The sequence below is a fragment of the Nylanderia fulva genome, unplaced genomic scaffold (assembly GCF_048542155.1).
Source record: "Nylanderia fulva isolate GAGA-0341 unplaced genomic scaffold, ASM4854215v1 Scaffold1, whole genome shotgun sequence".
NCBI lineage: Eukaryota > Metazoa > Arthropoda > Insecta > Hymenoptera > Formicidae > Nylanderia > Nylanderia fulva.
This window is the reverse complement of record NW_028189192.1, coordinates 827,389-843,125: the sequence shown is the minus strand read 5'-3', so window position 1 is coordinate 843,125 and position 15,737 is coordinate 827,389. Positions and strand designations below refer to the sequence as shown.

General features: G+C 31.5%; 3 protein-coding genes across 3 annotated transcripts; 2 read left to right on the top strand and 1 right to left on the bottom strand.

Annotated features, from left to right (window-relative positions):
- Window positions 1-68: 68 nt before the first annotated feature.
- Window positions 69-9,889, bottom strand: AcCoAS (acetyl coenzyme A synthase). Its single transcript, XM_029313917.2, has 10 exons — window positions 9,565-9,889; window positions 8,149-8,364; window positions 5,859-6,054; window positions 5,401-5,780; window positions 5,032-5,224; window positions 4,787-4,942; window positions 4,545-4,712; window positions 4,285-4,474; window positions 1,917-2,162; window positions 69-1,488 (listed from the first exon to the last, which is right to left on the bottom strand). The coding sequence occupies exons 1-10, from the start codon at window positions 9,651-9,653 to the stop codon at window positions 1,292-1,294; spliced, it is 2,031 nt and encodes a 676-aa protein (XP_029169750.1). The 5' UTR covers window positions 9,654-9,889; the 3' UTR covers window positions 69-1,291.
- A 1,016-nt stretch (window positions 9,890-10,905) lies between these two features.
- LOC114939571 (uncharacterized) lies at window positions 10,906-14,395 on the top strand. The gene is made up of 4 exons (XM_085483864.1): window positions 10,906-11,210; window positions 11,299-13,361; window positions 13,645-13,931; window positions 14,150-14,395. The coding sequence occupies exons 1-4, from the start codon at window positions 11,139-11,141 to the stop codon at window positions 14,296-14,298; spliced, it is 2,571 nt and encodes an 856-aa protein (XP_085339990.1). The 5' UTR covers window positions 10,906-11,138; the 3' UTR covers window positions 14,299-14,395.
- A 180-nt stretch (window positions 14,396-14,575) lies between these two features.
- On the top strand, window positions 14,576-15,551 carry LOC114939576 (dolichyl-diphosphooligosaccharide--protein glycosyltransferase subunit 4). Its single transcript, XM_029313921.2, has 3 exons — window positions 14,576-14,690; window positions 14,819-14,976; window positions 15,390-15,551. Exon 2 carries the CDS (start codon window positions 14,819-14,821, stop codon window positions 14,921-14,923), a length of 105 nt encoding a protein of 34 aa, XP_029169754.1. The 5' UTR covers window positions 14,576-14,690; the 3' UTR covers window positions 14,924-14,976; window positions 15,390-15,551.
- The last annotated feature ends 186 nt before the right edge of the window (window positions 15,552-15,737 follow it).

Sequence of the window (15,737 nt, the reverse complement as noted above, 5' to 3'; positions counted from 1 at the left end):
ACATAATATAAGAAGAGGACAGGAAATGTGTTGAGATAAAAAATATGATACATACACTTTTCACATCATTTAACAGAACAATCGTAATTTTTTGATATATTCTGAACATATATACATATATGTCTACAGTTACATATAGGCATATCTGTAGTTATGTTGTTTGTTTTATATATATATATGTATATATATATATATATATATATATATATATATATATATATATCTACGCGTACAATACATATACATTTATTATCACACCTAAAGTTGTTTTGTTCCGCAAGGAATGATATGTATGGACGTAACTCCCAAAAAAGGAGCACGAGGCAACTTTCATTCATATAAGTACGTATGTCCGTATCTTCTTTCAATCACGCTATTCCTTGAATATTGAAGAGAGAAGATGATTTATCTCTCAATTTTGAAAAACTCATCAAAGAATATGTAATTGAAATGAAATACAGTACATCAAGGTAATATAGACACCCTGTGTGTATACATAAATAGAATTATAACATATTATATATACACTAAATTGCAGGAAGCAGAATACCGTTTTTTTGCAGTATCCGTCAATTACATATATACGCGTCAGGTAAGTCATGTGCTATGCTCACCTCTGTTAAGTAATAACAGTTATTAGTAGTAATTGTGCAACCAACCTTTTATCTATCGTCTACTATCGTGCTGTGTAATATATAATTTTTTGCATTGAGCGTTTTCTGTTTTGCAACTTAATTTCAATAAATTTAAATAGCTTAACAAAAGAATATTTATAGGCAACTTAGCAATGCTTACGTAAGATATGTATCGCAGTCGTTCTTCAAAGAGACCGACTAATAATTTAATCAATTAATATCTATTTATCTCGTATAATTCTATTAACAATTTATCCCTTTGACATGTCTCTTTTCTTTCCTTTGGAAAAATGGAAGAAAATAAAAAAGAGACGTGTTAAAAGAATAATAATAACTTTCATATTTTTAATCACTCTAAAAGTTTGAGTGACAGATAGAATTCGATCAACGGAAAAAGAGATAACAATATCGTTTATACATTTGTACGTTCGTAATGGTCAAATTAATAATTGATAAGATCTTGAAGTGCGCCTTCAATATTGTGCGAATACGTAGACCGACTCGATATTTTTAATGTGCAATCTAAATATATTATTTTTATCTTATGAAATTATCCGGAAATCGTGCGTCACGTTGTCAACATTCATCGAAATTATGCGAAAAGTTTTTTCAAGATACTTTCATCTTCCTATAATAATAAGCGAAAAATACATATTTTAAACTTTTGGCCTTAATTCGAAGAGAAGTTTGATAACAGTCTCGTCGGCCAGTGTAGATGTATCTCCGATATTCTCGTCGCCCGCTGCGATTTTTCTCAGCATACGTCTCATAATCTTCCCAGATCTTGTTTTCGGTAAAGCTGGAGCATGTTGAATGACGTCCGGTGCAGCAAATGCACCAATCCTTTCGCGTACTATATTCAAATCATTTTATTAGTGTAAAGTATAAAAAATACATAATATACAGGGTGTCTGACATAAAGTGTCACATCGAAAATATACGGCCATCATTACATGTTCCCAATTTTTGCTATTTCGTGTATCTTTATTTATAACTAAACCTTAAATTAAAATTTTATTAAAGAGTAAACTCTATACTTGAAATTAATTGGAGAATATTGTTTTATTAATATTTTATTTCCATAAGGCTTAGTTTGCGAAAAACTTTTTATCGTTTATATCTCTATTTTTAATCGTTTATATCTTTAAAATTATATTGATGCCTCAATATTTTTGCTGAGAAAAAATTATCTCTAAATAACAAGATCTACTTGTATATTTTCGGTGTGACATTTTATGTCAGACCCTGTATAATTAAATCGATTAATTTTACAATACTCACCTCTCTTTCTAAGCTCAAGTTGTAATTTTTCGTCAAACGTCTTCCCATCACTCGGCGTAATGAAACAATACAAGCATTCACCTTTAACAGCATGCTTTTTGCTGACTACTGCGGCCTCGGCCACTGACGAATGTTCTGCTAATACATTTTCGACTTCAGCTGTTGACATTAAATGACCGGAAACGTTCAACATATCGTCGATACGACCAGTTACCCATAGATATCCGTCTGCGTCACGTCTCGCTCCTAAAATCATAAAAGGATTGAATATAAATCTCGTTTGGCTCTATTACTGCATCATAATCAATTAAATAGTGATAATATTAAATAAATGTTTAACATTAAACATTTTTAATTTTAAGATTTTTCTTTCATATAAGATTGGCAAATTGTATAAGTAAAATTGGATTCTCTATTTATACTAATAAATAATATATGTCTATACAGGATGTAACTATAACTGAACAAACATATATGAAACGCACTAATCAAATTGGCCAATTTGAAAACAATTGTTCTGTGAAAATGCCCATTCCCATCACTACACACACACACACATGACTTGGCGTGCTGCTCCTGCTCGTTTCAAAATTGACAATACTGAGGATGAGGCAAAATTCAGTCATAGTTTTGTCAAACTGTTTCGAAAATCTGTATGTGTGCAGCGCATCAGTCAAAATTGCTAAATTATATAATCACTCGAACAAGCCGCAAGACCTATATATACATCTGTGAAATCCGAGCAAAACGAAATCGTCTAATTTAAATCATATATATTATATAGTGTCACAACATAAAATTTGAAAATTTCAATTATAAGATATGTCAACGATTCGGAGAATCCAGTCCCATAAGATATATATATATAATAGCAGAACCATGCAACCGACCTAACAAATCAACGTATTTACCGATACCGTTATGGCCGAATCATCGGTCCACCACCTTCCACCCTGATAATGGATGGACAAACGATTCAGTTTTCGCAGCTGTCACTCTAATTAATACTGATATTGGTCCGCGAATGGTAGCCGCCAGGATGAAGGTTACTGAATAATAGCGCATATAGACTGAAGCGGAACGAGGGTGGCACGCTATAACGAACGTTAGGCTCGAAATCTCTGTAGCTTGTTGCAAAGTCGGAGCACTACATGCAAAACTCTCTTTGTAGCAGTTGTGTCATTAATTTATCATTGTTTCTTATTTGCAGATTGAATTAATTTAATCAGTTACTTTCAATGCTACTATTTTATTTGGAATTTTATAATCGTTCGCTCGTTTTAGATATATTATATAGCCAAAAGATGTTCGAAGAAGAGGGTCTTTACAATATATATCTGTATCGCCTTCGGCTCGTGCGTCCATCCCCAGCACTCGTGACTAATTGTCAACTTTCTGCGCTTGATACACAATACTATTTTATTTGGAATTTTATAGGAAAATGACGAAGCTGCAATCGCACTTTTGATAAACTCTATCAAAGATGTGGATTACTCTTGCGAAATTAACATAGTATTAGACATAGCAGCAAGCGCTTTTTATACAGAAGGTTTTACTATTCATTTTTTCCGTTCTATATAATTATAAACAATAGAATACCCTAACGAAAGCATTTTATATTCATGTGTCAGGGAGATACGATCTAGCATTTAAGAAATCAGATCCCAATTATTTGAACAATAATGGTTTAAAAACCCGATATATAGAATACATGACTAATTACCTACCGCTAGTCTCGATCGAAGATTCTTCGATCAACGGGATGAGGAGGGTTGACAAACTTTCAAAGATCAAATGCGGCGAATTCAAGTGGTCTGCGATGATTTTACCGCAATGAATGAACAAGAGATTCTACGTGCAATGAATTTGGAATTAGCCAATTGCCTCGTGTTGAGAATATCGCAACTTGGCACTGTAACAGAAGTTATTAACTACGCGAATATGGCACGTGAAAAAAATATGAACTGTATCGTGAGCGCGAGCCGAGATGACACGGAAGACACTTTATTTCATTGCTGATATGGCGGTTGGAATTAAGACTTCCCAGTTTAGTGCTGAAGCACCCTGCAGGTAATGCGATATGAACGAATATGTCGAGAATAATGTTTAAAGTTTGGGATTAATTTCAAATCAATATTTATCTATCACTATAATCTTTTTTGATTAAATTTCTTATCTAGCGCTCTCAATTGCGGTAAAAATCGTATCTATTAAATGATTACAGGAGTAAAAGAATGGCCAAGTATAATCGAATTATATAAGTTGAAAAAAAAATCAAACAAATGAATGTAGTCTACGTAAGACTAAATTATCGAACTAACTGATTAGATTAGATGAATATATGAATAAATAAAAAGAATAAGCTTACCATCTCCCGTGCAGTAATATCCTTTGAATCGCTCGAAGTAGGCACTTTGAAAACGTTCATGATTCCCATAGAGAGTTCGCATCATACCCGGCCATGGTTGACGGAAAACAAGGTACCCCTCTCCTTCGCCCTCTACTATTTGACCATCCTCGTCAAGAAGTTCCGGCAAAACCCCAAAGAATGGAAACGTCTACATATGTTAAGAATAAATGATTTATATGCAGTATGTACACAAAATAAAATCATTAAAAATTATTTACCGCTGAGCCTGGCTTCATAGGTGTGCAACCTGGTAGCGGTGTAATTACGTGGCCACCAGTTTCCGTTTGAAAGAAAGTGTCTGATATGCTGCATTTACCGTGGCCAACGACATTGTAATACCAAAGCCAGGCCTCGGTGTTAATTGGTTCACCCACTGAAGCAAGAACCTGAAACGCATATATGCATAAATTTCTGTATGTTATGTAAGCCAATAAAGAGAGATAAACTCTTTGAAATTTACCTTAAGCGAAGTTAGACTATTCCTCGTCACATAATCATCGCTAAATTTCATTAATGATCTGATAGCCGTTGGCGCTGTATAAAATTGCGTAACCTTGTATTTATCGACAATTGTCCAGAATCGATCCTTATCCGGATAGAAGGGTATACCCTCGAACTAACAACACAAAAGCGGATTTATCAGAAATAAAGAAAACAAAATTAATGTACATTCTATGTAAAAGAATATGAGAAATATATGTATACCAAGACAGACGTTGCACCACACCCCAATGGACCGTAAACCACATAAGTATGTCCTGTGATCCATCCGATATCAGCAGTGCAGAAATAAACATCACCCGGATGATAATCGAAAACATATTTGAAAGTTGTCGCTGCGAAAATCATATATCCTGCTGTAGTATGAAGAAGTCCCTTTGGTTTTCCAGTAGAGCCGCTATTATCGGAAAAAAAAATAATAATCAATAGTAATATAATCACAAATAAATTAAAAGAGTTATGCACAAAAATTATCTATTTTATCGATTCTATTTATTCTATTATTTATTTTGTCAGATCGGAAACCACAATAACTCGTGAATACATACAAGGAACTTCGTAAAAACTTCGTACCTCGTGTAAAGGATAAAAAGTGGATCTTCGGCTGCCAGCCAAACTGGATAACAGCTCGGTTCTGCGTCCTCCATCTCGTCATGCCACCAAACATCTCGATCGTTGTCCCAGGAAACATTGGTCAACTCTGTATCGCCGTTGCTAGTACCGTTCACGCCATTCATCTTACCCTGAGGATTGTTGAGCCTTCTCAAATGCGAAACGACGACGCAGCATTCGACTTGATAGTCCTGTTTCTTGACCTTCTCCAAGGCCTCGTCACAGATATTTTTCAGCAGAAGTAATTTCTCACCTCTCCATACACCATCCGCAGTAATCAAAATTTTAGCTTTGGAGTCGAGTATGCGTTCCGCCAAAGAATCGGACGAATATCCTGCAAACTGCAAACCTACATTGTCTTTTTTCCCATATTAATTCATTCATTGACTATTTATTTTGCTATCAGATATTTCACTCACCACCACGCTATGAACCGCCCCTATCCTCGTGCAAGCCAACATGGCGATCGGTTGTTCCAAGATATTCGGCATGTAAATCACTACTCTGTCTCCCTTGGTGATACCTTTCGACTTGAGAACATTTGCAAATCTGCATGTTTCCTCGAGCAACTTTTTATACGTCAGTCGCGAATAATCTTCTGGATCGTTTCCTTCCCTAATGATACAATACATTTCAAAATTATCAATCTTATTACCGATGAAAATTCATCAAAAAAAAGGAAATATAAAAACGCTCATTATTTGGATATTCGCATGTAAAAAAATTCAAGGATATATATATCTACATGAATTTGAAATTATTTCGGAAAATGCCATTTAACTTTTTAATTGCAGCGATTAACTTACCAGGTAATACCCGTGTTTTGTTAATAATATTTTCTTAATGTAGCATATATAGTTATATATTCATCTTTTTATTCTTTGCAAAAAGATTAGATTAGAAACGACATTAAATATAATTAAATATTTTTTATTCTAGGTAATTCTCAAATTAAATCATGATTATATTGATTAAGTTAAAAAATTAATGTTCAAGTAGCTTTCAGAACTGCTTAGAATCTCGCGCCTGTATGTTTTTTAATATTATACTTATATTTTCTATATTAATAATATCTTGAGCAATTAACAATACAAAAAAGTCAAGTTTATAAAAATGTTCGTGTCACGCTATATATAATTATATTTAGAAAAATCCAAGTGATAATATAATTAGCGTAACATGCTAATCTGCGTTATCGTGAAATGTAAATTATATTATATAAGATCAAAACTAAATCAAAACTTTGCAAGTTTATGCTTATCTATAATATTGCAGGTCGCGAATAATTAGGAGAGGGTTAAACGAATTGACCGATAAAATAAAACTAAACTTTTCAATAATATCGCGCGTCTGTTACTTAATAAAATAAAATAAATCTTGAAAACAAAATTACACGTGATTTTCTTCATGTAAGACTAAAAACAACCACAAGACTAAAAGCTCTTGCGGTTGATCTTAATTTCATATATAGATAATATTTCGCACGTTTATATACTCTTTCTACTCCATATACAGCCGCAAAACTATATAAGCTTTTGCGGTTGATCTTATTGTTAGTCTCATAAAGATAACATCCTTTAGCATTGTTACAGCACGTGAAAGTAGCCTTCGTTTTTGTCTCCTCTCTAAATTCAGGGCCGAACACGATATAATTTATGTACATGTCATTAACGTATTGTCTTCTATTATATACTTCATTATTTATGCCCGTAGTTTAATTTAAATGTATATTTATACTATTTCTAATTCCACATCCCGTTTTACTTTATTGTGATGCCTTTTTAATGATTTTTTGTGGTGCGTCGACAAAATGTAAATTGTTTTCTAGTCCTACATTATACATATATGTTTATATAACATATTTGTGACTTTTATGATTCATCTCAGATATTTCCTCTATATCGAGTAATAAAGCTATCGTTTTAACGAAATTTTCAATATAAATCGCGTGACTGAATCATGCTCTCGCGCGTGAGAGTGACGTAATGAATGACGCGATTGCGCGCGATGCCTCGCTAGCCAATGAAGATGCAGGTGTAGATCCGTATATCGAATTTTGAAAAATCACCGTGGACACTGTCTGATATCATACAACTCTTTCATAAATATGCTTCCAACATTGCAATGAATGTAATTGCACCGCGTTATCTTTGCATCAATTAGAAAAATTATTCCTAAAAGATGAGATTTGGATAACGCGATATATACGGTAGTGAATTGACGTTCTTGACATTGTCGATGATAATCGATGGTCGATGATCGGTAATCCGGCGTAAGCTTAGGCCGGGTATTAAATATGTATGAAGCGTGATATCGCGAAACTGACGTTTCTTCGCTTATTGACGTTTCCCGCGAGTACCGGTCAAATTTATAAACATTTTAGGCAAATGACGGGTTTCACTAGCCGCGTTAAAAATTCACCGATGGCATTTATAAATAATAGTAACGTAAATAAAAATAAAATATACGATTTTTCATAAACATAATAATATATATATTAATTGTAGTATGAATGACTTGCGTCTACCATTCGAAAATATACTTTGCATGGAAATGAACTGTGTGTGTGTCGGGCTGATTGGTCATTATCTCGATAAGATAAAGATCGTTATTGATATTAATACAAATTCGTATTGTATTTCTATTGTATAAAAAATCTAATTCTAACTGGTTATATATTAACTGTTATATATTTTCTTTATTTCTTACCAATAAAATGCAATTTTATCTCCATGTCCGCTCTTTACAGCTTTATCGAGCAAATTGAAGCTGATATTCGTCGTTGCTCCCTCCATCCATTTTATGAAAACATCACCTTTATTTACATCGAAATTGTATGAGAAAAATTTGTCATCTATCGCTGGCGTTTCCCAGTAAAATTGTTTGGCAATTTCGCCCCAGAACTTGACTGGATCCTCTACAGATCTAGAAAAAAAGTAAATTTGTCTTAATCCGTATTATCTCATTATTCTTGGATTCATTTTGTAATACGTGAAAACAATCGATCATTTATTATTCTTTATTAATATTATTGATATATATTAATATTTATTATTTTTTATTAATATATAATTATATATTATATTAAATTATATTATATTATATATATATAATTATATTATATTAAATTATAATATATTATATATATATATATATATAATTATATTATATTAAATTATATTATATTATATATATATATATATAATTATATATATTAAAAGTTGAACATCCTTATTGAAATAAGAATGAAAATGGATTTGTATTTAACAAATCATCAGTTCACTGCTTTCTTACATAACTTTTCATTCCGTTCTATTTACAAATTTATGCATGTTTGGTAAGCCACAAATTATGCACATTATTATTACACATTATTTTCGCATTGCTTAAATGAGTTCGCAGTCCAATGGCATAAATTATGAATGAAACAAACAGGTCATAAGCCTATAAGCCGAAATTGTAGCCAATATACTTTTAAACAAATTCTTTCATTCAGAGAATTCTTTTTCATCCCGTTGCTTGCGAGAATTCTCGTTATAAAATTAATCGAATCAAATGCGAGAGATTTGATTAACGCGGTTACTTAAAAGATAGTAATATTTTTCTCAGATTTTTGATATTGTTCGCTTGTTCCTCAAACTGAGAAATTTGTCCCACCCTTACATAGGATCGATACCGCGCTTCATTATTCGTGCCGTTTATAGAGCCAGTTCAGGTAAAGACTCGAAATCAATTTCAATGTCTGAAATAGTCCAATTTATCTAGCACGCAATTCTCAGTATTGTACGTACAAAAAATACGGTATTTTTTTATAATTAACCATATCGGACGTTCTCATTTTTGAGGATTTTCGGGTTTACGAAGATATTCGTCTCTTTATTTTTTATCGTCGATTCTAATCCGACAAATGAATTAAACGAATAAATATTATATTGGCGACTGTCATTACTCATATATATATATATATTTTTTTACATTATTTCGCGTCGCATTTTTGTATCGCGATAACACACGACGTAGTTTCGACGACGTAGTTTCAACTTCCAAATTAAATATTTAAGATAACGATATACAAACTGTAACCTTTAAATATATCTCTAAAATTTCGTCATGTTATATACTCACTTTTTATGCATCTCCCTGTATTGTTCCATGCTACTGCAGTGCGATCTTTTCGTGAGCTCCGGATTGGGGTAGTATATTTTATCCGCCATGTTTTTCACCCTTTTTCGCTCTCTTTCCGCTTCTGTCAAAATTCAACGATCCGCGATGAAGGATGAGGAAAGATAAAAGGAATACTGCGATGTCCGCAATTTGTGTCGATCGTAAAATGTTAAATTTATATCGTGACAAGCTGTATAGAGACTGTCCGAGAATGCTTATGAGCTGTAAACGAGCTCGCGCGCTTTACCAGCTCGGCTGATAAACCGCGACTGATTCCACTGTACCACATACGGAACTCTATATATATACATATATACCGGAATGAGCTCTGGCGCTCCGGTGCGCTCCGAGAGAGAAAACATATATCACGCTCTCTCCGTCTCTCGTTCGATAGAATTATATCATCGCAAAATTTATTTTATAGAAAGAAATATGCTTTATTTTCATGTTTATATATTTATATATTGATGACATTTTGTTAAACTTTGGACGAAGCAAAAATTTATTATATTTTAATACGCGCGCGCTTAAAAAAGATGACATTTTCTCGCTCTCTTTCTCTCTTTATATATGATGATATGAAAAACTACAGTTATGTATAAAGTTCATTGCAAATACACTTTTATAAAAATAAAATATATATACGTATACGAATATACACGATCAATGAATAAATCACGATATATATATTTATTATATTTTCCGCGCTTTTTTATCTATATATATAATATGTTAATTCAAAATACTGATTGAATTATAAATATAATTGAATAATCGAAAATTCCTTATTTCTCATCTCTCATCGTTATCTTAATCGATTTAATTTTTCATCATTCCTATATGTAATAAAAGAGACCGCGCAATAATATATTCCATATTAATCGCATTTATTTCCTCGATGAATAAAAATTTCTTTTATACACATATATTTGCATAAAATATTCTAAAGCGACCATAAACATAATAGTTATGTTAATTAATTTTGAGGCTTACCGTATTGAAATTCGCGCAGAATATACAAAGTAACATTTTATACATTTCAGTGTAGCGTGAATAATAGCGTCTGTTGCTGGTTAGGTTGCTGGTGAACTTTTTCAGGGCTGCCAATATGATCCCGAATGATAGAAAAATTTCCATTCGTTCGCCGTCCAGTTATTCCATAGAATAGCGAGCAACGTCATTAGTTGTTCATATTTGTGCCACTTTTCTGATTGGTTGTTCATATTTATGCCGCTTTTCTGATTGGTTGTTTCCATTTTTCCATAGATAGAAATATCTCTTTTTCATTTCATGTTTGATTCAAGGTTTTAAAATATTTTGAATGTCAGACGCCAGTATCCAGTATCAGCTGTTACATCTAATCGCAAAATTCGATGAAGGCGAATTATTGTAAATATTATTGCTCGAAGTCTCTGATATCAAAGGCAAATTCGTACAATGTTGGATTAAGTCGTTTAAAATAATTGTAGAAAAAAATATAAATATTTTCAACAATAGTTTGATAAGTTTTTTGAAGTAAACTCAAAGTTTTCAATATGCATTATCAATCTCACGATGATGAAGAATTTGAACCAAGAAGTATACCAAAACCAATAACAAAACTCGACGTAAGTCGCTTTTACCTCATTTATTGTTCTTTTATGTACAATTTAAAGATATTAAAAAAATATAACCAGAGATAACTTTTTTTTATAGTACTTTGCAGTGCCAACTGTGCCTGAACTATCTTTAATTTTCGAGAAACCAATGCGAAATTTGAATGATGGATGCAACAATTCACCAGCAGTAAAATCGGAATCAATACAAGTTCTTGACAATGTTGACAAACCTGTAGAACGCATTAATTCATCTATTTTACGCAATCCTAACTCTTACGCAGCATGGAAGGAACAGAATTACATTTGCGAGCCTAATTCTAGAAATGCAATACATGTTTCACCATTATATAAAAACACTCATAGCTGTAATCATGCATTGCAATCAGATGCTTCTGTACAAAAGCAACAAGAGCAAGATAAAACTTATAATATGCAAAAAAGAGAGGTAAATGTGAAGACCAATGATGGAATATATGAAAAAAGTGTAAAATTTGCATGTCCTGATGTGGACAATTCTTGTAATCTTGGAGAGATTTATTCATCAGCTACAAATAAAAGACTTTCATCTTGTAATTCTTTACAAAAAACAATGTTTAGTAAACCTGATTATAACACAAGAATGCCTAGCAATGGTATTCCAAATACTTCAAAGAGAATTGAACATTTGCAAATGCAACATGATGAATATCAACAATTTCATGCACCTAATTATTCAAATTATAATATAGACAATAATGAAACAGTAAGAACTTTATTACAACTTGTAAATAGTCAGAGTGAACAGATAAAAAATTTACAACTGCAGATAGATAGACTAGTAAGAATGCAGGAAGAAAATTTTAGGAACAAATCAACTTGTTCTTGTTCATCATCTCTTGCAAATCAAGTATTGAAGTATCCTGTGCCTGAAGTATCACTAAATTGTTATGATACTGTTGCACAATCTCAAAACAGAGATATGAAGAAAAATGAGAGTATACAAAATACATCTGTTATTGAAAAGAAAGATTTAAAAATGTTTGCTGATAATAATAAATTAGAAACAGCATTGTTGGAACAGCAATCAAAGAAGACATTCATGGAACAAAAAGTTTCGATTGGCGTTATGACAAGTTTTGAGTTTACTGTGCAAAATAGTCCATTCCTATTAGATTCTGAAATATATGAGAAAAAAGAAGCTTGCAGAGAAAACAACAATATCAATAGAAGAAATGTTATAAATGTACATGATACTACAGAGCCGGTTAAAAGGTATAAGAATACACTTACGCGCAAAACTGGAGCAGCACAATTAGAAAACATAGTCGAAGATTCGGAAAGTTACTTATCCTCTAATCAACAGCAAAGTAGTAATTTTAACGTGTCTTCCATAAGAGATTCAGAAAGACAAACTTTAAAGGAATCAGATATACATAATGCGGCTAATACTTCAGAATCTTCAAAAATGTATCAATATCCTATTACAAATTTCACTCAGAAAGAAATACACAAAGAAATGTGCATGGAGGAAAATAATAATGCAAATAAACAAATGCAAGATACAAGAAAAATGTTTAATGCCTCTATGAATGTGGAATGCAGTCCTAGTGGGAGCATGACTTGTAATAAAATGCACAGCAATGAAAATGATTATACTACTATAAACAGGGAAAAAAATGCTGCTAACGTGTATGCTAATATATATTCTTCGCACAACATCCATTTGCCTGCTGCAGATTATTATCAAAATCATAGGAGTAAGGAACATGATACTAATGCAAAACAAATTAAAGAAATAGGTGATAGCATAATACTCAGTGGAGGTGATCTTAAAATACTTGAAAGACCACCACCGACTCCAGAACCAAGTATTCACGTTGACATGCAGGAATATATGAGTGATGACGAGAGTGATACATTAAAGCATACTCCGAAAATAGGTTGGACATTCTATAACAATGTTTTAGGACAAGTTAATGAAATTTTACAAAATTCTAGTGTTATGGATGACAAAAATGAAAATAACGCTAAGAAAGTTCACAAAGTGGAGTCAGAAAATGATATGGAAACTAAAACAGCATTGAATACTGTTAAAGCAGCCACTTTGGAACAACTTCGCAGATTTGGGATCAGTTTAACTGAGAACAATGAATATAGGGAATCAAATAGTAATAATAAAACGTATGTATCCATTTCTATTTATATTAATTTTTTTATTTCATCAATATTAATTAAATTTGCATGCTTACAAGCAAAAATTATTTTAGAAATAAAAGATTCTATTAAACTATTGATAAGTTAATGCAAATAATTTATCTAACATAAGTTTGAATAACTTATTTAATAATTAAAGAATTTATTGTTATTTTTTTTATTGCATAAAATAAACACAAAATTATTATTTTTTTTTATTCCTCCTGGATGTATAATAAAACAGTCTCTAATTATGTGATTTCTTTCTTAGGTTGGACTTTGACTCATCTTTTTATCCTCGCTTGGATTGTCAAGCAAATATGATAAATACTACTAGTGTTGTAAATGAAACAAATACAAGTATGCACATGAAAGCTTTAGCATTAAAATATTTGAGCGATGAACAACTAGCTGATATAGCGTTGCACAAACAAGAATCATCTTCATTAAAGCATCTCATGCTCAGCAATATGCAAGGCACTAATATGTCTCTTGCTACAATGCGCTATTTAGAAAGATACAAAATTCTACCAGGAAAGAATAACGCTCAGATGGAAAGTGAGTACTATAGAATTAATTAAAGCAAATGCTATCGCTTGTAAACAAGTTATTGAATAGAGAACAATGTATAAAACTATATAAATTATAATTTCTATAATAATGCTAATTTATGTCCCTTTTGTATAATTATTATCAGTATTGTTTAATATGTAAAATATTAATTTGCTGCAAGAGAGAGAGAGAATATATTTATTTATTTTCTGATTTACTTTTAGATACTGATAAAATGTATGGCGAGATGGCACCTAAACATGATTTTAAACCAACGACCAGAAAGTTCCCTTTTGTACAAACACCTGGTACCACTTGTCCTAGCAGAATATTAGATCTTTCCACTTTAAAAAGACAACCAAAATTATTATAAATTTAAAATTAACTTTTATATCAATAATTAGCAATAATTTATTACATAAATAATTTTTATAAAAAATATTTAAAATATAATAAATGATTTAATCAAATATAGAGTGATTTTCTTGACGTTGATATCATAATTCTCGAATAACGTTTTACTCTTTTTATTATTCTATATTTATTTTATTTATTACTGAAATTCTTAGTGAAGACTCAAACCCTGTTTAAATCTCGCTTGATAAAGAGCGGAAATTTAAACTCCATCTAGTGGAGACCTAGGTCTTTTTTTCTTTCAAGACATGTCACTTGCCATTGCTCGTGGTTCGTATATTGCTACAAACGTTATCTGTTACGGTATAATCTTTTAGAAATAGTGAAGCGATAATCTCGCACAACCTCAAGGTAATTTGTTAATACATATAAATTCACATTTTTTATAAAATTGCGTTATTTGATAAAAAAGATTGGAGTACATTAAATATAACAATAATATCAAATATGATTAGAATGTCATCTAATTGTTTTTCCAGATGATCACGGATGTACAATTGGCCGTATTTTGCAACATCCTGGGAGTTGCCCTATTTTTCTTAGTCTTTATATTCCACTACATAAACGCAAATTATTCGAAATAAGGAGAGGAGAAAGTTTACTCAATGTAACATAACCTATGCTATTGAATGGACATGTATGTTACTTTCACGTTTACTATAATATTCAATAAATATGTCGCTTTGCGACTTTAAAATAGTAGATCGTCATATGTATTTTTGTGTATTATACACATGTAATAGAAATTATTTGCAATTTTTTTTTTTCATATATATATTTAATTTTCTAACTAGAAAATATTTTCCTTTATTTTATCGTGTTTTCTCTTTCGCATAAATTTGTTTTTTAAAATAGACGAACATAAAAAAAAATTATCAAGAACAATATTGTGCGACTATATAGTCACGACCTTTTTTAAAGGTCTCTGTCTATTCAATGGATATATGTGTATCTCATAAACAACAATGTACACTCATTAATCAGTTTTAATTATTACTTCACAATATACTCTGAATACATTTTTCATGTCATTAAATTATCATATTTCAGGTTGAATGCCTAAAGAGAACCGAAGTACTACAGTTTTGTTTACCATAACACGATCCAAACTTATATAATTTACCATATTTGATGCGGAAGAAAAAACTTTTGTATACTTTATTTGCGTATAGAAATGTAACTCATCTAAGTTATTAAAAATGTTGCATTGAATTACGCAAGTTAAATTACATTTTTTTCCTAAAAATGACGAATAATTGAATATAATATATGTAGAAGAGAAGAAAAGTGGGAGTAAATCCCACCTTTTATTAACATACAAGGTGTAGTCGTAAGTCGTGGTAGGGGACCGTCATAATACGCGTTAAAACAACACTCGAGCTTCTTCAAATGTGGATT